At 38.9% G+C, this 26,263-nt stretch overlaps 1 protein-coding gene across 14 annotated transcripts in view; it reads left to right on the forward strand.

The window, feature by feature from the left end:
• Positions 1-26,263, forward strand: part of cpxm2 (carboxypeptidase X (M14 family), member 2) — a 172,389-nt gene that overhangs the window by 121,710 nt on the left and 24,416 nt on the right. The window contains exon 14 of one of the 14 annotated variants that reach the window (XM_069899762.1): positions 8,690-8,901. The exons of the other annotated variants lie outside the window; for them this stretch is intronic. Coding sequence (XP_069755863.1) covers positions 8,690-8,706 — 17 coding nt within the window. The 3' untranslated portion in view covers positions 8,707-8,901. Of the gene's footprint in view, positions 1-8,689; positions 8,902-26,263 lie in introns of those variants that run through there. 14 annotated transcript variants of the gene reach the window in all.

Consider the following 26,263-nt stretch of genomic DNA (forward strand, 5'->3'; position numbering starts at 1 on the left):
GTAAGAATGTAAGAAATGGGAGCAAGAGTAGGTCATCGTGTCTGCTCCACCATTCACTATGATGGTGGCTGATCCGGCCGTTGACTCAGCTCCACTTCCCTGCTGATTTCCCACAACCCTTAATTCCCCAATTGTTCAAAAATCTGTCTGTGTCTAAAATACATATATTGAGGTAGCCGCTGCATTGGACAGAGAATTCAATAGAGTCATTGGGAGAAATAGTTCCTCCTCATCTCTATCTTGTCTACTCCCCCAAACCTTGGGGTCATGTCTCCTAATTCTAGTATTATCTACCAATTGGAACAACCTCCCTGCTTTTATCCATTCCTTTTATAATTGTATATGTTTCCATCAAATGCTCCCTCATCCTTTTAATCTCCATCAGGTAAAGTGCCTGACTGTTCACTCTCTCCTCATGAGATTGGGTGGCACAGTTAATGTAGTGTTATCACAATGCTATTACAGTGCCGGTGACCCTGGTTTGAATCAGATGCTGCCGGTCAGGAGTCTGTTCATTCTCCCCTTGTCTGTGTGAGCTTCCTCTGGGTATTCTGGTTTCCTCCCACCCTTCCAAAACATAGAGGGTTTGTAGGTTAATTGATGTATTTTGGCAACACATACTTATGGATCAGAAGGGCCTGTTACCATGCTGTATGACATTTTTTTAAAAACTTCCTCATTTCCAGAACCAACTGGCTCTAAAGTCATTATATCCTTTCTCAAGTAAGGAAACCAGAACCCTAGGTGTGGCCTCACCAGTACCCTGTAAAGTTGCAGGGGAACCTTCCCTGCTCTTAAATTGAATCCCTCTAGAATGAAGGCCAACATCCCATTTGCCTGGAGACAAATACTGGAATCTGAAGCGAAACACAATCCGTTGGAAGAACTCAGCTTCAATAGGAGAAACAATGATTGGCATTTCATACTGAAGCCTTTCATCAAGAATGGGAATGTAGAGAAGAGCAACCAGTGGAAAGAGGTTAGGATGGGAGGGTTGTGATTGGTAAACCTGGTGGAGATAAAACATGGCAGGAAGAGGCAGTAGATTAGCAGATAACAGACAAAAGGAGAGATAGAGAGGGGGAGAGAGAGAGGAGCAAGAAAAACAGATGAAAGAATAGTCAAGCAGGGTGAGTGTGTGATGGTAGAAAAGGGCTGCCAGTGCTGGGATCCCATTTGCCGCCTTAATTTCTGTTGCATTAGTAAACTAACCATTTGAGATTTTATCTGTTAAGCTATCATTGTGCTTGGTGTCCTACCAACAAGCTAAATTCAAGGTTGTAAATAGTTTCAGGCAAGTGGCCATTCCAAAGGAGGACACACACACACACACACACACACACACAAGTTCACATTTGATGTGTTTACAATACTATTTAAATATGGTGATATATGGTAACCTATGACTGTCCTCCTTTGGAATGACCACCCTAAGAAAGATGATCCAGTGCTGAAAGAACATCAACTTCTGCTTGTCCTCAACTCCGCACATATATGGATGGGTACTACTGGTACTTTTAGTAAAAACACAGAAATGCTGGAGGAACTCAGCAGGTCTTACATCGTCCATGAGGCTTATCCCCAATAGATGCAGTGAGACCTGCTGAGTTCCTGTGGCATTTCTGTGTTTTTACTACAATCTGCAGACTTTTGTGTTCCACAGTTGGTACTCTTACACAGTTTTACTGTTGGCAACCATTTTTCTCCCGCTTTTAAAAGGAGACTGACATCACGAAATGAATCAATGCTGCAATAAATTTGAGAAATTTGTAACAGAAGTTTATCATGAAATGGTCACAGAACATAGGAATAGCTTTTACTCTGAGTTCAAGGAAAACTTGTTGATTGCGGATTGATGAACCCATTATGTCCTTGCCTCTGCTCAAACTGAATCCCCTTGGATCATTGTTTGCTACACCATTTATTTATATTGATGCTAGGAGCAGTCAAAGACTGGTCAACACACAACGCTATCGATTGGAATCCCTTTTAACACACTCTGCCCCCCACCTCCCCCATTCATCTGACTACCCTGATGCAATTTTCAACACACTTGTTCATTGTTGAGCAGCTGATCTGCTTCTTCTTGTATTTGGAGACAGACCCTCACCATCGCTGAAATGCAGCTATAGAGGTGTAAAGCTTAACAACTTCACTCTTTTGGTTCAGGCATCAATCCAGCTGTCCATTTCCGCATTGCCAGGGTACTCAGAAATGACCAGCTCTTGCTCAATTTTACTTTGTGTGTTTCAACTGAGCAGGAAGTGTTATTCCTCGCCGTGTAAGCAGTGTCTCCAGTCCAATGCCAATCCACATGTGGCTCTCATTTCCTTCAGGCATAGCCTGCCATTGACTGTGGTGTGAGCCAGCTAATATCCAGTGCATTGTTTTGCTAATTCTACGATGCGGGCAACAAGGGCTTTGCAGTATTTCATGCCTTTTTGTAGTTATTGAGTGCACCAAAACATCAGCATGGTGTGGTTAGCATAGTGGTTGACGCAACAGTGCCAGCGATCCAGGTTACTGTCTTTAAAGCGCTTGTACGTTCTCGTCACATCAGTGTGGGTTTTCTCCAGGCACTCTGGTTTTTTTCCCACCCTTCAAAACATGCAGGGGTTGTAGGTTAATTGGGGCATTTGGATGGCATGGGCTCGTGGGCTGGAAGGGACCGTTACTGTGCTGTATGTCTAAATATAAAATCAACCAGCCCTGTCAAGAAAGACAGAAATTATATTTAGGCCAAAAAAACCTAGATAGAGGTGGTAGATACTTTCCCTCAAGAACCCTGGTAAGCTAGTTGAGTTTTTATAATAATATGAATGGAAATATTTTGTCTCCTGATGCTGGATACACTCCACTAATTTTGTCCTCAGCTTGGATGGGAATTACAGATCACTGTCTGACTGTTAAATGAACATTTTATCTCATAGAATCATTGCACCCTTGAACATTTCAGCAAAGAAACAGGCCCTTCAGTCCATCTAGTTTATGCTGAACTATTATTCTTCCAAATTCCATAGACCTGCACCCAGACCATAGCCCTCCAGACTCCTCCTATCCATTATGCTCATCACCCCTTGTCTCTCTCACCCTCTCTTTCCATTCACTTAAATGGTGAATCTAACCCGCATCCACCACTCCGCTGGTGGAGCTGTTTCCCCTCATGTCCCCTTTAAACCTTTCACCTTTAAAGCATGCCCTCTTGTCTCACCAAACCTCAGTGGAAAATTCTGCTTGCATTCTGCTATCAATACACCTTATAGTTTTATATATCTCTACTAAATCTCCCCTCATTCTCTGATGCTCCAGGGAATAAGGTCCTAACCTGTTCCACCTTTCCTTACAACTCAGATCCTCCAATCTAAGCACAATCCTTATAACTTTTCTCTGCACTTTTTCAATCTTATTAATCATTCCTGTAGTTAGGTGACCAAAATTGCACACAATTCTCCAAACTTGGTCTCACCAATGTCTTGTACTACCCCAACAAAAAATCTCAGCCAGGCATGGATTAACAATGCAAAATAAGCACATGCTGAGAGCACTAAGGGAAGGGGGCACCACAGCATTTTTCCAGTGGCAGGTTTACCATGATGCAGCTGAACTAGGGCCCACAAAAAAGGAGACCCACACAATAAATGAAAAAAACCCATATATACATAGGTTATATTTAATAGAGATGTTGGGTCTGGCCTGGATGAAAACTGAATTTTTAATCTATTATTTCACATTCAGCACTTATTGAGTCTTAATGTCTCGTCAGTTATACAATGGAAGGGTTGAGAGGGAAACCATTGTTGGGCTATGCTGATGGCATCAGTTGGCCTTAATCCGGCCCTGAGTCCAGCTCCTGTACTCAATACTTTGATTTACGAAGGCCAATGGATCAAGAGCTTTCTTTATAACCTTTTCTTCCTGTGATGCCACATTCAAGGAATTATAATATCTGCATTCCCAGATCTCACTGCATTCTGCAATCCCCCACTGCTCACATGCAAGTCCTACCCTGATTTTTCTTGCCAACGCACAACACCTCACACTTGTCTGCATTGAATTCTGCATGCCATTTTGAACCCATTTTTCCAGTTGGTTCAGATCCCACTGCAAGCTTAGAAAACCTTCCTCGCTGTCTAGTGTACCCCAAATCTTAGAAATCCTTCCTCGCTGTCTAGTGTACCCCCAATCTTAGAAATCCTTCCTCGCTGTCTAGTGTACCCCCAATCTTAGAAATCCTTCCTCACTCTCTAGTGTACCCCCAATCTTAGAAATCCTTCCTCGCTGTCTAGTGTTCCCCAAATCTTAGAAATCCTTTCTCGCTTTCTAGTGTACCCCAAATCTTAGAAATCCTTCCTCGCTGTCTAGTGTACCCCAAATCTTAGAAATCCTTCCTCGCTGTCTAGTGTACCCCCAATCTTAGAAATCCTTCCTCGCTGTCTAGTGTACCCCCAATCTTAGTTTCATCTGCAAATTTGCTGATTAAATATCCCATTTTATTATCCATATCATTGAAAAAGATGACAAACATTCCTCATTCCCCAATTGCATCCATATAGCCTCAGTAAATAAGGTTGTAAAACCTGTCCTGACTGAGCACGGGCATGACATTTTCTCTGACCAGCAAAACCACCTTGTCCTCTTCATCCCTCCCTCACTATCAGATCTATAAGGAAACAGAGCATTGAGTTACCAGTCCTGCCCCTAAGTCTCACTCATGGCCACCATGTCATAATTTCACATACTCTCAGCTCATCTGCCTTTCCTACAATTACTTCTGGCATTGAAATTGAAGCATCTCCAAACATCATTTCCAACCTTTCCATTTCTGCCTTTGTTTGCAGGCTCAACATCTTTTCCACAGTTACTCTATTATCTGCTCTGGTACTCTGATTCCCCTCCCCTGATGTTCTAGTTTAAACCCCCTGGAGCAGCACTAGCAAACCTTTATCCTGACTGGTCTATTTTTATCATGTGCATGGTATGTGAAAGAGTGACTGCCTTGAGATGCGTCCACCTAATTTCTCCACTACCGTCTTCATCTTCCATTAGAAGCATCCTTAAGTCTACTTGCTCTCCACCTTCTCCTTTCAGAAAAATCACCATTCTTCCCCTGGTTCAATCTCCATTTAATTGTTCATCAAAAGTGCCTACTTCAATTCCACACACTGATGTGTCTCTTGTACTGGCCTTGTGTACTGCCAAATTGAAGCCATCCACACATTGGAGAATTAACCTTATATTCTGCCTCGGCAGACTGCAACCAGATGGCATCAAATTTGACCTCCAATTTCTGTTAACCCTCTCCCCCTAGACTCTCACTTTCCCACAACCCTCTGTCTCCCTTCCTCCAGCTCCCATTCCCCTTCCTGTCCTTCTGTAAGTGTTACCTTTTTTTAGGCCTCGGTCCTCTCTTCTGTCAATTCTCAGCTTCTTTCTCTTGTACCTTTCCACCTGCATGCACCCCCCCCCCATTTCTCTCCCTCTCCCCTACCTTTGTATTCAAGCATCTGTCTGATTTTTGACACACCTGAGGCCCAAAACTGCCTTTTACTTCCAATGGATGCTGCATGACCTGCTGAGTTTCTCCAGCATATTTGTGCGCTTCATCAAAAAGGTATTGCTGAGCAAGCATGGAATGTACATCTCACTATTATTTGCCAGCTTGGACTCAACTGCTGGGAAAAACTAGAACCAGGGGTCACAGTTTAAGGATAAGCGGGAAGTTTTAGGACTGAGGTAAGAAAGAATTTCTTCTCTCAGAGAGTGATGGATCTGTGGAATTCTTTGCCAGTTCCTTGTCAAGATTTAAGAGTAGGTTAGATTTGGCCTTTGTGGCTAAGGGGATCGAGAGGTATGGGGAGAAGGCAGGAACTGGGTACTGATCAGCCATGATCATATTGAAGCGGTGTAGGCTTGAAAGGTCAAATGGCCTACTCCTGCACTTATTTTCTATTTCTGTCTACTTCAATATATTACTCCACTTTACCTCTCCAGTTTTTGATCTTTGCACTCCTCAATCAGTTATTTTTCTCTCCCTCTCTCTTTTTGTAATGCTATCTGACATCTTGTTCTCTCCCTGATAGCTGGCGGGAGGGTGGGGAGGAAGTGGGGGCGGTGGGTGCAGGGGGGGGATGTAAGAAAGTGCACTTCAGTTTAAGTGCACTTCAGGTGGAAAGTTAAAAATATTACTTACCGCTTCAATATGATCATGGCTGATCAGTACCCAGTTCCTGCCTTCTCCCCATACCTCTTGATCCCCTTAGCCACAAAGGCCAAATCTAACCTACTCTTAGTAAATCTTCAGTGGATAACATTTGAATAAAGATTTTGCTAATACATTTGATATACATATTGAAGGTTACAAGTCATCACAAAAATGTAAAGCTCACAAATGGAAGTATGGACATTTAATGGAGGTTATGGCCTGTGATGGGTATTTCCATGCTAGTTGCAACCTCCAAAGAATGTCACTTCCTTTTAGTGAAATGCTACATCAGAATCATTTTGGTTAAATCTTTTCCATAACTCATGACCATATTCTCTTCTTTCTTCTTTCTTCTTTCTTGAAAGAACCATACTATAACCATATTATAACCATATAACAATTACAGCATGGAAACAGGCCATTTTGGCCCTTCTGGTCCACACAGAACCAATTACTCTCTTCGAGTCCCACCTACCTGCACTCTGCCCATAACCCTCCATTTCCCTCCCATCCATATACCTATCTAATTTTTCCTTAAATGATAAAATTGACTCTACCGCCTCTACTTCTCCCGGAAGCTCATTCCACACAGCCACCATTCTCCCACATTAAACTTCTGACCCTTAACTCTCCTATACTCAATGGAAAAAGCCTATCCCACATCAACTCTATCTATCTCTGTCTTGGTGGAGATGGGGTTTAAAAGCTAGAAGCAAACTATTGAATTTATATCTGTACAAAAAAGTTGCAACATTTTGCCGGATCATCTTATTTTTTTACATCTAAAGTTAAATCTGGTATGGCAAGTAGTCAGATTGTAATTTAACATTTTTATAGATGTGACTAAGGCTCTAAATAAGGTCTTGGAGAATGGTATCTTTCACATTCCTGCATAAATATTATATAATTTTATATGTTCGGTGTGCACTTGGATTTATGGTTGAAATTGTAACTTGAATAGCTATAACATTTATTTTATTTTAAGCCTGCTAAAATGATTATAACTTGTGCATTCATCCTTAATTTGTCACATCGTGCTAATTTGTTAAATTTCAGCCATCTGAATTCAAAGTGCTTTTGCACTTTAATAAAGCATTATAACATTTATCTTGTCTACTTGTTGCTGCATTGATTCAATACTGTTGACATTGAGTTGATTGAAGCCAACCTTGACATGCTCTGCTATTCTCCTCTCACTGTCCATTATTGTTTAATGGAGACAAATGGATGTCTATAAAGGGTGCTTTTAACATTTTATATACAACACTTGGTGTGCTCAAGTGAAAATTTTCAAATTCACAATGGAAAGAAAAATCTTTCTTTAAAGGTTGCCTCTGCAGAGCACAATTGCCTGGTCTTTAAAATAGATGAACACTCCACACATATTTGTATCAGGAATCTTTCTGTTCCACCACAAAACTGGAGTGCCACAGGGTAATGCAGAGGAATATGTTCCAAATATAAAATGGAATGTATTCCTTTTTTTTTACTATTTTCTATAACAAAAATATATGAAAATCCTTAAGTGCATTTCATATTTAGGATTATTCTGTTAATTGGATTATTGAATGGTGGTATCCTTAAGTAGGATTGTTCTTGTATCGTGCTTACCTTATCTTACTAATTCTTTCATTGAACAAGGTTGAAATGAATACAAAATGTGCATAATCTTTAATTTCTCTCCAAGTATTGGCCAATGTGTTATGGTATGATGGAGTTGTAGTAATTTTATGTACTAGATTATAAATTTAGTGGATGTTATATTAGGACCCACCATCACAATTTAACTGTCAAATTGACAAATGAAAAACAATCAGTTCTCTAGTGTTCTTTGCAAAAAGTAATTTGTCATTTTCACAGGGGTTGGCTTAATTTCTGCATAACACCATTCTCACTGTTAGAGAAAAAATATTTTTTGGATCTCATCATTGCTGACAAAACCAGAATTCATTGTTGCTTGATAATTGACTTTGAAAAAATGACAGCGAGCTACTGTACTCTTGAACTATTGCTATTTTTTTTTCTAGTGAAGGTTCTCCCAGCAGTGCTGTTGGTTTGGAAATATCAAGAATTAGAAATGTTTGAAGAATGATGCTACATTTCCAAATCAAGGTTCACTGCATCTTGGGGGAGAAATGCAGATGAAGGTGTCAAAGGGCACTGGAGGCATTGTATATCTTGGTTGTAGAGATCTCAGGGTTGAGAGGTTCAAAGTAGCTGAGGGAAATCATTCAGTAGTTGGTACACTCTGCACCTTTGGTGGAAGGAAAGAATATTTAGCATGCTGGATCAGGAAATTATGATGCAGGATGCTTTTTCCTGAGTATTGTTGGACTCTGTATCTCCAGGCAAGTGGAGAATATTCCATTCAAATTCTATCTGGTGCCTTGTCGATGGTGAAAAGGCTTTGGAGAATCAAGAGGTGAGCCAATCACTTCAGAACGCCCAGCCTCTAACATACTCTTGTGTGTGCCCTGTCTATCTAAGGTTCTAAAGAGTGGTGAAACCAGGATCTCAGCTGCAGCAAGACAAGCACTAATTTGGAAGACCTTAGCCACTGGATATTCCCTGTAACAATGAAGATGACAACTGGTGACATTTTTATAGAGGGTTATAGACTTGGAAAGACGTACAGAACAGAAACAGCCCCTTCAGACCATCACATCAATGCTGACATTTTTGCTATCCACACTAATCCCATCAGCTCACATTAAACTAGATCATCTCATGCCTTGAGTGTCTGTCTATGTAAACATCTATCCAACCTTGTCAAATATATTTACTGAGTAGTGGAAGCTACCTCAGTAAATATTTTTAAGACACAGTTGGAATTAAGAGTTATGGGGAATGGGCAGGAAGGTGGAGATGAGCCCATCATCAGATCAGCCATGATCTCATTGAATGGCAGAGCAGGCTCGATGGGCCGGATGGTCTACTCCTGCTCCTATTTCTTATGTCTAAATCCCTCTTAAACCTGATAATTATATTGAATTCTACTACATTCCTGGGCAGCACATTCCAGTTATCAAGATCTCTGTATAAAAATTCTTACCCTTTATACCTCGTTTAAAACTCCTTCCTCTCACCTTCAACTTATGCCCTCTTGTTTGTGATAACCTGGCCAGAATCAACTCCCTCCCCTAACTCCTCCTCCTCCTCTTAAACTAGAAAAGTGATTTGTGGCTCAGACTATACCATGATATAGCCTTGCAACGTACTAGATCAGCTCCAAGTCAATCCATCACAAATCAGCTTAAGATCCCCTTGCATGTCAGATATGGATTTTTTTTCCTGGTGTTCAAACTCTGGTTCCTCTATCCTTTTTACAATGTACATTCATTGATCTTGAAGCACGACATGCATCGACTGAGGATTACACATTTGTTATCACTCCTGCAACTCTGCGTTTGGAGCTTAGGCATGGAACAAGCAGAGAAACCATGCTACTAAATGGGAGGGGCCTGATTTGCAAACTCTAGCATGTAGAAAACATATGCTATGTTCACATTGTTCTCCAGATGTTTGCTATCCCATGAGTAGTCCCAGTACTCGTATAAAACTGAGGGAATATAGTTCACGGGGAAACTATTTTATCATTTTATTCCAAAAACAGGAATGATTATTTAAAACTGTGGCCTGAATTCAGTTAGCTATTAATCTAGTTTCACTTGTACGTAGGGATTTAAGGCATTCAGTTAAATTTTAAAATTTGCAACAATGATACATGGAAAGGGCTGATTATAAGAACTTTGGAAATTGTATTTGCAGAGGAATTACAAGTGACCATTGAAGGTTGTAAAATGCTGGGTGTATTCAACATGGCCAATCACACCAAAAGTGTTGCAATGACTGTCCTCCACCATCCATTCAATTACCAATGTAATGAACGTCATTGAAGTTCATTTATTATCATCCGATTGTTTCTTTTTTCTTTCTTCTTTTCTTTTGGCTTGGTTTCGCAGACGAAGATTTATGGAGGGGTAAATGTCCACATCAGCTGCAGGCTCGTTTGTGGCTGACAAGTCCGTAGCGGGACAGGCAGACACGGTTGCAGGGGAAAATTGGTTGGTTGGGGTTGGGTGTTGGGTTTTTCCTCCTTTGTCTTTTGTCAGTGAGGTGGGCTCTGCGGTCTTCTTCAAAGGAGGTTGCTGCCCGCTGAACTGTGAGGCACCAAGATGCACGGTTTGAGGCGATATCAGCCCACTGGCGGTGGTCAATGTGGCAGGCACCAAGAGATTTCTTTAGGCAGTCCTTGTACCTCTTCTTTGGTGCACCTCTGTCACGGTGGCCAGCCGATTGTACAACTTTACAAAACAGCATTTTCTGGTTCTCAATGCATAAACATCCAAGCACACTTACAAAGAATACATATGTAGTACATATCCACATCTATAAAAATAAATAAATATTGTTTCATAATTAGTAGAGTTTTGGAGGATTAGTATGAGCAGTTCATTCAGTTGTTCAGCAGTCTCACTGCCCAAGGGAAGAATCTGTTTCTCAGTTTGCTGGTTCTCGCTCTGATACTACCGTCTGCCTCTTCTTCTGGGAGGAAGTGAAATATGTTGTGTGCAAGGTGGTAGGGATCCTCAATGATTTTGTGCACCCTTTTTCAGGCAGCAATCCCAGTAGATCATGTTGATGGGGCGGAGAGAGATCTCAGTGATTCTCTCTGCCACTCTTATGGTCCTGTGAATTGACTTTTGATTCAATGCTCTGCAGCAACCGTACCACACTGAACACACTCAATAGAGCTCCTATAGAAAGCTGATGGCCAGTAGCCTTGCCCTCCTCAGTGCTTTCCTGACGAGTAAAGAGATGTGTGTCCACGATAGGTCACTAGTTAAGTGGTCTGCAAGGAACTTGGTGCTCTCCACTCTCTGCACTACAGAGTTGTTTATGTGTAGTGGAGGATGGTCATTCCTGGTCCTCCTGAAGTCCGCAATCATCTCCTTTGTCTTTTCCACATTCACTCTCAGGTTGATGGTACTTGACGTTCTGCTGCCAACCTGAACAGACAGTGGTCTTTCCATGATCAAACAATATTTTCTTTGCTCTTCACAAATCTTTTCAAATTCTCAGTTCCTCAGACTTCGGTGATATATTTTTCTTCTTTTCTAGTGTGTATTTACCCCCACAACCTCAGAATTTTGACAGACAGGCTTCAAACAGATACTAGGCACCATTCGTCAATGTTCTATCAACATAATAGAATTGTAAAGAAAGTAAAAGCAGCTTTTTCGTGGTTACCCTCCACTGTAGTACCTAATTGACATATGATTTCCAGCCCACACACAAATCTGCAATCTGTAAACATTCATGCGAAATCTACTTTACCAGACCATCTTGTGTGAGATAGTGGAGATATTAATGCATATGCCTGTGAACTGGCAAGTCTGCAAAGTTGGAGACCTGATGTTGAGGTTGGGCTTAATATTTTATGATGAGATCCTCACAAAATGTACAGAATATGAAATAATGAAGTGGGCAGCATGGCTAGCTTAGTGCTTCGAGCAAGGCTGTTATGACGCCAGTGACCCAGATTTGAATCCGGCACTGTCTGTAAGGAGTTTGTACTTTCTTCACATGTCTACTTGTGTTTTCCATGTATCCTCTCAGCCTCCAAAATGTATGGGGTTGTAAGTTAATTTGGGTGCAATTGGGCAGCATGTGTTTAAATGGCCGGAATTGGTTTCTACCTTGCTGTAGATCAGTGGTTCTCAACCTTTTTCTTTCCACTTACGTACCACTTTAAGTATTCCCTCTGCCATAGGTGCTCTATGATTAGTAAGGGATTGTTTAAGGTGGGATGTGAGTGGTAAGAAAAAGTTTGAAAACCCCTGTTTTAATCATCCCTAAATGACTGGTTATGTGCACGGTTTCAGAACTCCAAAGGAAATGGGTCAATGACAATTTTTCTCAAGCAAAATATTTCAGTAACAATTGGGTCTAGAGCAGTGGTTCTCAACCTTCCCTTCCCACTCACATCCCACCTTAAGCAATCCCTTACTGATCACAGAGCACCGATGGCACAGAGATTACTTAAAGTGGGATGTGAGTGGAAAGAAAAAGGTTGAGAACCACTGCTATAAATTGAAAAGAAGTGAGTAGCAGCATGTTAAGTATCCATATGAATATGATTTAGTAAATTAGCAAGTATTGAATTATGATTAGACTGTGGGGTATTATATTGAACACTTGCTCCAGGTGACATTTTAGTTTTATTAAAAGATGTTAGTGATAGCTTCTATTGATTTTTTTTGCAAAAGGAGATCATTTGGCATAATATTCGATTACTTTGCTGTTCTTTTTTTCTGTATATCATTTCTATTCTTGCCAAATTGTATTGATCCAATGATTTGATAAAGCTGATTAATTGAAGTATGTATTTCTGGGGATTGAGCAAAAACGTAGCATCATAGGTGCGTTTGATCCTGATGGATCTTTTCTGCATTTTTGAAATTATTCTGATGCCACTGAAACACACCGCCAGCGGTACGGTGGCCCAAAGTTTTGGCCTATTAAATATTGGCTCTCCCAATGCTTTTAATTGAATGTTTCCATGGATTCTCTAGGACTACCCGAAATCCTCCTGAACATTTTCTCTGCTTGTTGAAAAGCTATGAAGTGAACGACATACAGCTTAGTGATGCAGACACTTTTTCCTTGTAATTGGCTCACATGGTGCTGAAAAACTGACGGACTGCCTCATTGTGTGGCATGGTAGCTGCAAAGTGTCAGACCAATACAGAGGATCATCAGAATAGCTGAGATCACTGGGGGTCTCCCTTTCCTCTATTGATGTCATTCACCAGGAGCGCTGCTTAAATGGGACTCAACAAATTATTAAGGACACTTTCCATCCAGCACACTGTGTGTTTGACCCACTCCCATCAAGAATGAGCTCGAGGAGCATCAAAATTAGATCTGCCAGATGGGAAATAGTTTCTTCCTGCAGGCTGTGAGATTGGTGAAAAGTATCCTGTAACCACGTAAATCATCCCAAAATATTTATCTACATTTATTTTAAATTGCATCTGTATGTATGTATGTGATTTTATATGCTGTGTTTTGTGTGTGTATGTGCGTGCACCGTGGTCTAGAGAAGTTTCATCAGTTGTAAAATGTGCAGTCAGATGATGAACTTTACTTGATCAGAATTGTGCTGGAGAAACTCAGCAGGTCACTCAACATCGACAGGAAGTAAAGGATAACCAATGTTTTGGGCACAAAGGACCCAGGCCCAAAATTTTGGTTGTCCTTTACTTCCTATGGATGCTGCGTGACCTCCTAAATTTCTCCAGCACAGTTTTTTTTTGTATTGCACTTGACCCCAGAATCTGCAGATTTTCTTGTAAACTTAAATGGTCATTTTTTTTCTTCCTTGAGAACATTCCATTAGCAATTATTTCTGGGTGTCATTACACTAATCTCTAATTTGGATCAAGCTGCAATCTACCTTAGTTCATCTGACTTTTCCTTGGCAACAAAACGTGTACAGTTGCAATGTCAGTTGTTGCAATGTGTATTTCTATCCATGTACAATAACGATGGAGGAAGTCTCACCCTGCAGGAGCATGCTGTTTTTCTCACTTTTAAAAGGAAACATTGCTAGCCTCAGAGGACTTTATTTTGCAACTAGATTTCTACTTTAAGCAGCTCTGAGAGCGTAAAGTTAACAGTGAGTCTTTTTCCAGCAATTATCTGAAGAGATACCCATTTCAATAGATGCCCCAGTGTGAGAATTCCATTATGAACTGTTAAAATAGGCATTAAATGTAACTGGGAACCTTGAGTCTGGAGTCCACAAGATGAACATCTGCAAAGAGCCTGTCTGGGCAGTCTTTATCCATGTCCAGCCTGAACTTTTCAATTTAATGCATTTACGGTTGGCCACGATTGTCCCTGATATATCTTATTTTATGGTGCCATGCTCTCAAACCGGAACTGCTCTCGTGCTTGGTCTGCTTTTCCATGGAGGTTAAAGCCACAGTAATTCTGAACTTGCTGGCCACAGGGTTGATCCAGATGCCCACAACCACAATCAGCTAATGTTCCTCACTTTGCTGTTCACTTCAGCTTGAGAGGTAATTAAAACACTACAATACTCCCATAGAAATGGTCTCACCGACGTTGATTGTGAGAGAAATGGAACCTGAACAATGGGATTTGCCCAAATTGCTGGATTCCCACAAACCACAGGCTTTCATGAATATCCTGGGGCTTTTCAAATGCATGATGGGTTTTTGCTTCAATGTTCATCTGTTTATTAATTCTGCAAAGAATTTCCTGATGGTGAACATGGTGCCGCAGGATGTTATTCAGATCACATCTTGCATCTTTTAATATACACAAGCTGATTTTAAATGAATACAATCTTGCCATTCAACAATTTTAGCTTAGCCTATCGAGAAGGGGTAGGACACCAAATTAAAATGGCTGGCGGACCAACCGCTCCGTTCACATATTGCAGTCCATTTACTGTGGCCTTGCACTGATGGTCCAGGGATCCAGTAAATCAGGCAGAGCCCTCCTTCAGTTGAAAATCAGAATTCTAGACAAGATGCCAATTTAGTTTTAAAGTATAGCAGACCATTAAGGCAAAGAATAAGTGAAAACTGTAAAGGGGCCAGGCACAATGAAAGGGGGGCACCTGGTGGCACAATAGTGCAGAAATTAAACCCTGCCTTTATTTCCCTTGTATCTCATAAATCTAGTTTTGCTCAGCCTTTTCTTTGACAGGATATTGCTCTCCTTTAATTGGAGCAGACAATTTAACAAAACAGGATTCCAGTCGTTCCTGAACTTACCATGTTCGAAAATAACCTCAGCTCTGAAATAATGAAGGCAACAAAAGATTGGCAGACACACAAAATGAAAACAGCTTCAGAGGCATCCTCTACTATGGCAATATCTCTCATGCCTTAAAATTCATCACCAGTTATACAGATGTGGCCTTCCTGAGACACCCACGCTGCTCACTGCCGCCCACAAAAATTGTGATAATTGAATGCAATGCCATCACAGAGATGGCAGTAATGAATCTCTCCTTCTACCACAGGCAGATGCTTGTGAATAAATACTAGCAAATCCTATATTCCATAATGATTAGTTTAAACTACTATATATCACATATTTCACAAACTTGGGGATAATGGCATAGAATTTATTTCTTTTCAATATGCATCCTGTTTGATCAATGGGAACAAAACAAATCCATTTAATTTGCAGTTGGTCAAATCATTTTTATCTATGAAAATATTAGTCCTAAAATGTATGACAAAAATTATTTATTAGATAAATTTAATTTTTTTTCTACAAAATTGAAAAAGACTCTCAAGAATTAGTATTTCTTTCAAATGAACTCATTGTCTAAAGCTCTAGATTGTTAATTTCCATACTGCTAATGTAACTACCTGTCTCTAGGCTCCAGCAATTCTAACATTAATTTCATTTGAGATTTAATATAGTTGCAAACATAAAGCATCACCTTTCAATCCCTTCAAATTTATTTTTTCGGCATGGCTGCTCTTTAGAAGTCAACAGCTGCCAAAAAAAAATCAAGAACTTAACAAGCTTAAAAAATTGCGACAGTCTCAAAGAAAGAATGGTCAAGAATGGATGTGTGGGTGGATATTGATTACATCAGGCAGACGCAGCAGAGAATACAGTTCGCAGCAGATGGCTTTGTGCAGAGAAAAATCCAAAATATATGAGAAAATATGTGAGAATATATGGGTGCCTGTACAAGACATCATTGAACGATTAACTTAATGGTTCACATAATAGTGGCACTCTTGATCCCTTTCTGGATCTGTTTAACTGCAGGTTTAATTCTTAAAATAGCAATGTTTAAAAAATATGATTACGGGATACAGACATCACTGACAAAGCCATCATTTATTGTCCATCTTTGAATGGCCTTTGAAAGGTGAAGATACTGGAGTGTACCACATTGGTGAGCCTGGACCTGGAGTCAAATGTATGCCAGAGAGGATGGCAAATTTCCTTCTCTGAAGAATCCAGGTTAGCTAGATAGTTTTGTTGACAACCATCTGGTGAATTCATACTGATTCCAACATTTAAGTTCCAAATATATTTAGGTATAATAAAACCCCAGGTATACAGACACCTTGACCGTGGATCCTCACCCCGGCCAGCCGCCCACCCACCAGACTCTCTCCTAGTCCATGGCCCCCTGGTCATCCAAGCTACTGACAGCCTGATCATGGACTTAGCACCTGGTCCCATCCATCCCAGTTCCCGACACCTCGAACGACACAGGTACTTAACCATGGTCAAATGTATGGCCTGTGTAGAGTCAACCCACCAAATTTGACCCAAAAAATTATTACATGAGAATACATGGTATTTATTTCTGCATTTCTTTTGCCAGCAACTTAAATCTATTTACTGAGGTCGTCTCCACTGCTTCAATGGGCAGTGAATTCCACAGATTCACCACCCTCTGAGAAAAGCAGTTCCTTCTCATCTGTCCTAAATCTATGACCTTGAATCTTGATGCTATGTCCCCTGGTTCTGGTCTCCCCTACCAATCAATACAACTTACCTATCTCTATCTTATCTACGCCTTTCATAATTTTATATGTTTCCATAAGATCTTCTCTCGTTCTTCTAAATTCCAGCGAGTACAGACCCCAACAACTCAATCTCTCCTCATAGCTCCCCAGTCTTCAAATTCATCTCTTTCATATGGTGGTTCCTTGATCTTATGGAGACTTTTATTAACCAATAGGTCTACAATAGAAAATAAAAATATTGGATGGATACATTGATAAGGTATGGGCTAAGTGCAGGAAAGTGGGAAGAGTCTAGGAGTGACATTTTGGTTGGTGTGGGGAAGTTTGGCCCAAGGTCCTGTTTCCACACTGTATGACTCCATGACAATAGCTATAACAAGATCAAACATAGTGAAGACCAATGTCATAAAATGTTACATTGCTTTGACTCTTTAAATATCTCTTGCTGTTTCACTTCAAGCAAACTTTCAACAGGAATAAAACTAATCTTTAGAATAAATGGAAAGTTGTTAAAACCATGGCAACTACATTCCAGAATGAAGATTAACTGAACTTCAGTCGTCAAAGTTCATTGTGAGACCCTGAAAAATGCAGGACTCTTCCTATATGTTGGGAACTAATTCTCAGTGAAGTCAAGCATTTATGATGAAATTCACAATTCTTCAAGGCACCAAGTAGAGTATTTGGTCAGCTGAGGAAACGGCTTCTTGAAGATCAAAGCATAGACTTGACACTGGCAGAAATTATCCACGTCCTAAATGCTTCTGGAACTTGGAATACATCCAGTGCTGTCTCAGCTACTGGAAAAACACCATCAACATTGCTTCCACAAAATCTTCTATAAATTCTTTGGAAGAACATGTGTACAAAAGTCAATGTCTTCTCCAAGATCAACATTCCAAGCAGGGAAGCCCAATTAACTCTAAGTTGACAAGGCTAGACGGACCATGTCACTCAGCTGCCTCGCATCAGACCCCTGAAATAAATACCTTGGAAAGGGTCCAGAGGATGTTTATGAGAATGATCCCATGGATGAGAGAAATGGTGTACGAGGAGCATTTGATGTCTCTGGGTCTGCAGTCACTAAAGTTTAGAGGGATCTCATTGAAGCCTTCTGAATATTGAGAGGCCTGGATAGAGTGGAGTTGGAGAGGGTGTTTCCATCCATGGGAGAGCCCAGGACCAGAATTTTGACACTTGGGTGAATTTTCTTTAGCCAGAGGGTGGTGACTCTCTGGAATTCACTGCCACAGGCTGTTGTGGAAGCCAACCTGTTTTTTTTTTTGGCATATTAAAAGCAGAAGTTGATAGATTCTTGATCATTAAAGGTGTCATAGGTTAAAGGAAGAAGGAAGGAGAATGGGGTTGAGAGGAAAGATATATTAGCAATGATTTGAATGGCAGAACAGACTCAATGGACTGAATGGCCTAATTATGCTCTTAAATTTTACAACCTTAAACCAAGCGCTATCATGGGAAAATAGATCACCAAGTGGACAGAGGAAAAGATTTGAGGATGTGCTCAAAGTTTGCTTGAAGAAATACAGCATCCCTTGGAACCTCTGGCCCAAGACCTTAAAGAATCCCAGTATTGTTGAAAGGGGACAAGGGATGTTTTTGGGACAATCTTGGGAATCTCAAGGCCATGAATCAGGAGCACATAGAGGCCTGAATGAGCAAAGGAATGGGACACCTCACTATCTGAACACCTAACACCAACCCCATCATTTCCATCTGTCCTGTCGGTGGAAAAGCTTGTGATACCCACTTGCCTCCTCTGGATCATCAAAACCAGAGTGAAAAAAGGGTCTTCTTTGACCACTGGAGGCTGCCTAAGAATAAAAAGAATCTGTCAAGCCTTTCCCTCCAATGTTAGGGGAGAAAATAAGCTCTAAAATGTGAATATTAGATAGAGTGTGATAATATTTTTGATGATTTTATGAGGAAATTTTTCACATCTTTATCAGTCTCTGTGCTGTTTCTAGCTGATTGAACAAGGTTTCTTTGTGATCTGGAGAGCAACTGGTAGAGATAAGAGGCAGGCATGAGATATGGTGTAGATTAGCACCAATGCTTGGCTAGGAAGCAACATGGAAGACTCCATGAGGTCAAGAAGCAACAAGTGCGATAGAATGAGAAGCTGGAGGAACTCAGCAGGTCAGGCATCATCCATGGGAAGAAATAGTCGGTCAATGTTCCAGGTCGGGTCTCTATTGACTCTCCTCATTTTGGTCAAGTTTCATGCATCCTCATTTTTTAGTGTTTGTCAATAAGAATATTAGTCTGGCTTCGAGAAAGAGGGTAAAAGCTAAGGCTGGGTTTGAGATCTGATTGTTTTGATCTGTACCTGATGAGAGTTCCTAAAGAATAATTACAGCATTCTCTTCCACACCAGTAATGTAGCTAGTCTCATTCTCTGCCTTTATAGTCTGCAATTGTTTTTCCTCCAAGTATTGGTTCAAATCCCTCAGCAATGTATCCACCTCCACCAAGCAATCATTTCAGGTGCCAAACATTGGCTATGTAAATGTCATATGTCCAATATTTGGAGTTGTCTGTTTGTCACTTAACGATTCATTCTAAAGCAATGAAGATGTGATAAGCTTTAGACAAGCTGCACTGCAGTATTGTAAAATGTCATAGACGTTAAACAAACTGACAACAATTTTGCACAGGATTCACCTTTTATATGAGTAAAGGGATTTACTAAAATTGTTGCAATGCAGTTATGTAAATGAGCATTTAAACTGCAGTCTTTCTGTGACAGAAAATTTGCAATTTGCCTCATGAGATTTGGTCTAATTATTAGAACTCATGAATAAGTTAGTCTAAGATTCTCATTCAACCTAAAACTGTCTCAGCTTCAGAAAAGTGGCGTGCATTTTATGAGTGTTTATTTTAGTGTAACCTTAATTTGCATGTGTGATTTTAATTAACTTCATCTCTCATGGCTTAACAGTCATCTTCCAGAACTTGATTATGACTTACAAAAAAAACATTTTAGTTGATTTAAATTGAAATCTAACAATTCTAATAATTAAATTCATTAGCGATGGAACATATTGAGTGTTCTATTATATTTTTGAAAGCTAAAAATAACTTTGAATAGTTTGAATAGGCAATCATGTCTAAATAAGAGCCATCAGACTTCAGAAGTATATGACACACAATAAGGTATTTGATGCGATGAATATTTGCTCATCTAGTATTTGTTCAATGGTTTTTTTTTAACCATTAGACAATATTCTGATTCAGCTATCATCCATAGAAATGGGTTTGCATCACATGAATAAATACACACATATCCATCATGTTTTTAATGGTCACACAAGTAAGAATTTCATTTGCATGAAGAGGGTAGAATTTCCAGGAAACTGTGAGAATTTGCATTTTTTTTCTTTGTAAAATCCTGTTTGTTAATCTAACCTTAACAAAATAACGTGCATGCTAGTACATTGCATGCCAATTAGGAGGGCTCTGTGAAGTAGTTTAATTCTAATCCTGTGACACAACTTACTTGAATTCTGGGTTATTTTAAATTTGGCTGAACTTGCACAATTAATCTTTCTCGCTGATCTGGCTTTCAAATAAAGTGAGTTTTGCTCTGTTTTTCTATTCTGGAATTGAGCTTTAAAAATATAGATAAAGAAAGGTACATTGAGCTTGCCTTGATTACTTGCTTCAGTACGAAGTATACTCTTCCCCCACAAATTTCTCCTCCTTTCCATTGCCATATTCAAGTAGTAATTCATGTGTAAAAAAGGTATGGAAAATTCTCCAGCACGTTTCCAAGGGGATTTACTGGACCATGTAACCATGCAGACTAGACAACTGGGAAATTTGACAGACCTAGTTGGGCATTCACTAATTAGTATCTTTGGTGATTGATTATGGACATAAGACCACAAACAGCAATGGATAATTAAGTCTGAGCTTGGCTATCTTGCTTACTAATCAGAAGATCAGGATCTCTAGGTCACACTGCTCCAGAAGTTGATATCCAAAGAAACCCAAAGAAAATCATCTCCCTTTTTTGTTCTTCTTGATATTTAGTGACCTTGTGAGTGATTTTCAAAATTAATGCCCAATTGCGTATGTTTTTATTGCTCATAACAAGAACTGAGTATTTTTTGCAACAAATGTGGAGAGTGCTTCACGTTAATATTCGTAAAATAGCTCAGTCAGGGTGCAAAAACACAACATTTCTTCACAAGGTCACACTATCAAACTGATCAAGACCTATCCTTCCCTTTCCAATTTTGTGAATGCTGCCCCAAGCAGGAATTATCTGGAGAAAGCTTTGCTGCTTGTCATTTCTCAGATGATATATTTTCTTCCTATTTTAACTGTTGATGTCCTTAAACCTCCAGGACAGTAGCTCAGAACCAATCTTTCATCTGCATCTGAGCCAATTTGATGGAGGAACTTAGTGGGTCAGACACCATCAGTGGGAGAAAATGAATGGTCGATATTTCAAGCCACCATGCCTTATTATCAAGATTTCTTTGTAGCATTTGCATTCTCCTGTGTTTCTCCTATGTCTGCATATCTTAACCACCAAGCTACTTAAACTCCTCAGGGTTTTCATATTCTCTGCCTTGTGTTAGGACATGGATCCATTGTTTGATGATTTAAAATAAGAGTTTTCACCTCCTATTCTTTCCCAAAAGCATCAGCTTCTTGGATGATACAATGCAGGGCAGGGGACACATAGAAAAGCCAAGTATGTGTGCCTGATGGACCTTTCATCCTTCACTCCCTGTCTGTAAATTGTTATGTACCCAGGACCTGCCACCTCCACTCAACTGTGTGAGGCTTTAATTCCATTTCTGCTTCTCCAGATCTTTTTTTTTCAGTAGGGTGTTGCTCACTGTGTCTCTCATTCTTGTCCATTCGATCTGTAACCCTTCAATGGTGCTTTTGTGCTGTAGAGAGCAAAAGAAAGAATTAGTTGAATGACTGCTCAACAGTATTTTCGGAGGCAGAGGGGACTCAAGATCCTGCTCTTGTAACTTCATCAGCCAACTCCTGTCTGGCAAACTTCGAAAGTGAGGATTTACCTCATGACTCCTCTTGTGAGGAGAGTGATCATTAATAAGGAGTACAAGGAAAGCCCTATGTATAAGAAGGCACAGTAGTTCCCAGTCTGACTCTGTGTGTGTGTGTGTGTGTCTCCACCTGCCTTTTTTTTTTATTTTTTATTTTTCACACTATAAACCACATTGATCAAGCTACATACATTTTTCTTTTCAAATATATAGTGTCGTTTTCTCCCCCCCTCCCTCTTCCCATCCCACCCTCCCTACCTCCCCTCCCATTCAATTAAAGTTCAGAATCTAAGATACATTAAACCCGTCAAACAATGTTGTCACTCAATAAAAATAAACAAGAAATTCCACTGAGTCAATTCTTTTTATTTCCTTCTCCTTTCGTTAATTTAGGTGGTAGATGTCCCCGGTAGGTTTTCTCTATTGTCTTTCATGTATGGCTCCCATATTTGTTCAAATATTGTAATATTATTTCTTAAATTATATGTTATTTTTTCTAATGGAATACATTTATTCATTTCTATATACTATTGTTGTATTCTCAAGTTATCTTCTAATTTCCAGGCTGACATAATACATTTTTTTGCTACAGCTAGGGCTATCCTAACAAATCTTTTTTGTGCACCATCCAAATCAAGTCCAAATTCTTTGTTTTTTATGTTACTTAGGAGGAAGATCTCTGGGTTTTTTGGTATATTGCTTTTTGTGATTTTATTTAATATCTGGTTTAGATCTTCCCAAAATGTTTTCACTTTCTCACATGTCCAGATTGCATGAATTGTTGTTCCCATTTCCTTTTTACAGCGAAAACATCTGTCAGATACTGTTGGGTCCCATTTATTTAACTTTTGAGGTGTAATGTATAGCCTGTGTATCCAGTTATATTGTATCATACGTAACCTCGTGTTTATTGCATTTCTCATAGTTCCAGAGCATAACTTCTCCCATGTTTCCTTCTTTATCTTTATGTTTAAATCTTGTTCCCATTTTTGTTTAGTTTTACCATTTGTTTCCTCATTCTCCTTTTCTTGCAGTTTAATATACATATTTGTTATAATTTTTTTGATTATCATTGTGTCTGTAATCACATATTCAAAATTACTTCCCTCTGGTAACCTCAGACTGCTTCCCAATTTGTCCTTCAAGTAGGATTTCAGTTGGTAGTATGCCAACACTGTATCGTGAGTTATATTATATTTATCCTTCATTTGTTCAAAGGATAATAATTTATTTCCTGAAAAGCAATTTTCTATTCTTTTGATCCCTTTTTTCTCCCATTCTCTAAAGGAAAGGTTATCTATTGTAAAAGGGATTAGCTGATTTTGCGTCAATATTAGTTTTGGTAATTGGTAATTTGTTTTATTCCTTTCTACATGAATCTTCTTCCAAATATTAAGCAGATGATGTAATACTGGAGAATTCCTACGTTGTACCAATTTTTCATCCCATTTATATAATATGTGTTCAGGTATCTTCTCTCCTATTTTATCTCGTTCTAATCTAGTCCAATCTGGCTTTTCTCTTGTTTGATAAAAAACTGATAGATATCTTAATTGTGCGGCTCTATAATAATTTTTAAAGTTTGGCAGTTGTAAGCCTCCTTATTTATACCATTCTGTTAATTTATCTAGTGCTATCCTCGGTTTCCCCCCTTTCCATAAAAATTTCCTTATTATCTTCTTTAACTCCTTGAAGAATTTCTCCGTCAAGTGTATTGGCAATGCCTGAAATAGGTATTGTATCCTTGGGAAAATGTTCATTTTAATACAGTTTATCCTTCCTATTAGTGTTAGTGGTAAGTCTTTCCAATGCTCTAAGTCGACCTGTAATTTTTTCATTAGTGGATAATAATTGAGTTTATATAGATGGCCGAGGTTTTTATTTATTTGTATACCTAGGTATCGTATTGCTTGCATTTGCCATCTGAATGGTGATTCTTTCTTAAATTTTGAGAAATCCGCATTATTCATTGGCATTGCTTCACTTTTATTTGCATTAATCTTGTATCCCGACACTTCTCCATATTCCTTCAATTTCTTATGTAATTCTTTTATTGATATTTCTGGTTCTGTTAAGTATACTATAACGTCATCTGCAAATAAACTGATTTTATATTCCTTGTCTTTTATTTTTATCCCTTTTATTTTATTTTCTGTTCTTGTCAATTCTGCTAGTGGTTCTATAGCTAACGCGAACAATAAGGGCGATAGTGGGCATCCCTGCCTTGTTGATCTGCTTAAGTTAAATTGCTTTGATATATATCCATTTACTGTCACTTTCGCCAATGGCCCCTTATATAATGCTTTAATCCAATTAATATATTTCTCTGGTAAACTGAATTTTTGTAGTACTTTGAATAAATAATTCCATTCTACTCTGTCAAAGGCCTTCTCTGCATCTAAAGCCACCGCTACTGTTGGAGCTTTATTTCCTTCTACTGCGTGAATTAAGTTAATAAATTTACAAATATTGTCTGTTGTTCGTCTTTTTTAATAAATCCAGTTTGGTCTAGATTTACTATTTTTGGTACATAGTCGGCTAATCTGTTTGCTAATAGTTTAGCTATTATCTTATAATCTGTGTTAAGTAAAGATATTGGTCTATATGACGCTGGTGCGAGTGGATCTTTCCCTGTCTTTGGTATTACTGTAATTATTGCTGTTTTGCATGAATCTGGTAAGCTCTGTGTTTTATCAATCTGGTTGATTACTTCCAGGAGGGGGGGAATTAATAAATCTTTAAATGTTTTATAGAATTCTATTGGGAATCCATCCTCTCCTGGTGTTTTATTATTCGGTAGTTTTTTTATTATCTCTTGTATTTCTACTATTTCAAATGGTTCTGTTAATTTATTTTGTTCCTCTATTTGTAATTTTGGTAGTTCAATTTTAGTTAAAAATTCATCTATTTTGTCTTCTTTCCCTTCGTTTTCATTAATCTCCGTTGGACTATATGTGATTTGTTTGTCTTTTTTCCTTGATGCCAATACCATTCTCTTAGTTCTGTCTTAAGCTGCCATGCTAGAATTTTGTGCGTTTTTTCTCCTAGTTCATAATATTTCTGTATTGTCTTCATTATGTTCTTCTCCACCTTGTATGTTTGTAGTGTTTCATATTTTATTTTTTTATCTGCCAATTCTCTTCTTTTAGTTGTGTCTTCCTTCATTTCTAATTCTTTTTCTATATTTGCTATTTCCCTTTCCAACTGCTCTGTTTCCTGATTGTAGTCCTTCTTCATCTTGGTTACATAACTTATTATTTGCCCTCTGATGAATGCTTTCATTGCGTCCCATAGTATAAACTTATCTTTCACTGATTCCGTATTTATTTCAAAGTACGTTTTAATTTGTCGCTCAATGAATTCTCTAAAATCCTGCCTTTTAAGTAGCATGGAGTTTAATCTCCATCTATACATTCTTGGAGGGATGTCCTCTAACTCTATTGTCAATATCAGGGGTGAGTGGTCCGATAATATTCTAGCTTTATATTCTGTTTTTCTTACTCTGTCTTGCATACGAGCTGATAACAGGAATAGGTCTATTCTTGAGTATGTTTTATGTCTACCCGAATAATATGAATATTCCTTTTCCTTTGGGTGTTGTTTCCTCCATATATCGAAAAGTTGCATTTCTTGCATCGATTTAATTATAAATTTGGTTACTTTGTTCTTTCTGTTAATTTTTTTCCCAGTTTTATCCATGATTGAATCCAAATTAAGGTTGAAATCCCCTCCTATTAGTATGTTCCCTTGCATGTCTGCTATCTTCAAAAAAATATCTTGCATAAATTTTTGATCTTCTTCGTTAGGTGAATATACATTGAGTAAATTCCAAAACTCCGAATATATCTGACATTTTATCATTACATATCTCCCTGCTGGATCTATTATTTCCTCTGCTATTTTAATTGGTACATTTTTACTGATTAATATAGCTACTCCTCTAGATTTTGAATTATGTGGCGCTGCTGTTACATGTCCTATCCAATCTCTCTTTAATTTCTTGTGCTCCATTTCAGTTAAATGTGTTTCTTGCACGAATGCTATATCAATTTTTAATTTTTTCAGTAAATTTAGCAGTTTCTTCCTTTTGATTTGGTTATGTATTCTGTTAATATTTAAAGTCATATAGTTCAACAAAGCCATTTCATACTTTGTTTATCTTTCCTTTCCGTTTCCTCATCATCACCTTTCCTTCTTATCCATTTCTGCTTTCTTGTTTTGAACACTTTATAAGACAACATTTCTAAAACATCAAACATTTCCCTTATTCTCCTATCTAAAATTTCTTTAACCCCACTATCCCATCACCTACCTGAGTTGCCCTTTATCCCTTGTCGGGCAACCACATCTCCCCTCTCCATTTGGATTTGCGAATTCACTCGCAAGCGTCAAATGATTTCGCAGTGACCGTAACTCCTCCCCACCCAGCCCCCCCCAGAAAAGATTTTAATTTTCATATATAACAAAGGTCA

The sequence above is a fragment of the Narcine bancroftii genome, chromosome 10 (assembly GCF_036971445.1).
Source record: "Narcine bancroftii isolate sNarBan1 chromosome 10, sNarBan1.hap1, whole genome shotgun sequence".
Lineage (NCBI taxonomy): Eukaryota > Metazoa > Chordata > Chondrichthyes > Torpediniformes > Narcinidae > Narcine > Narcine bancroftii.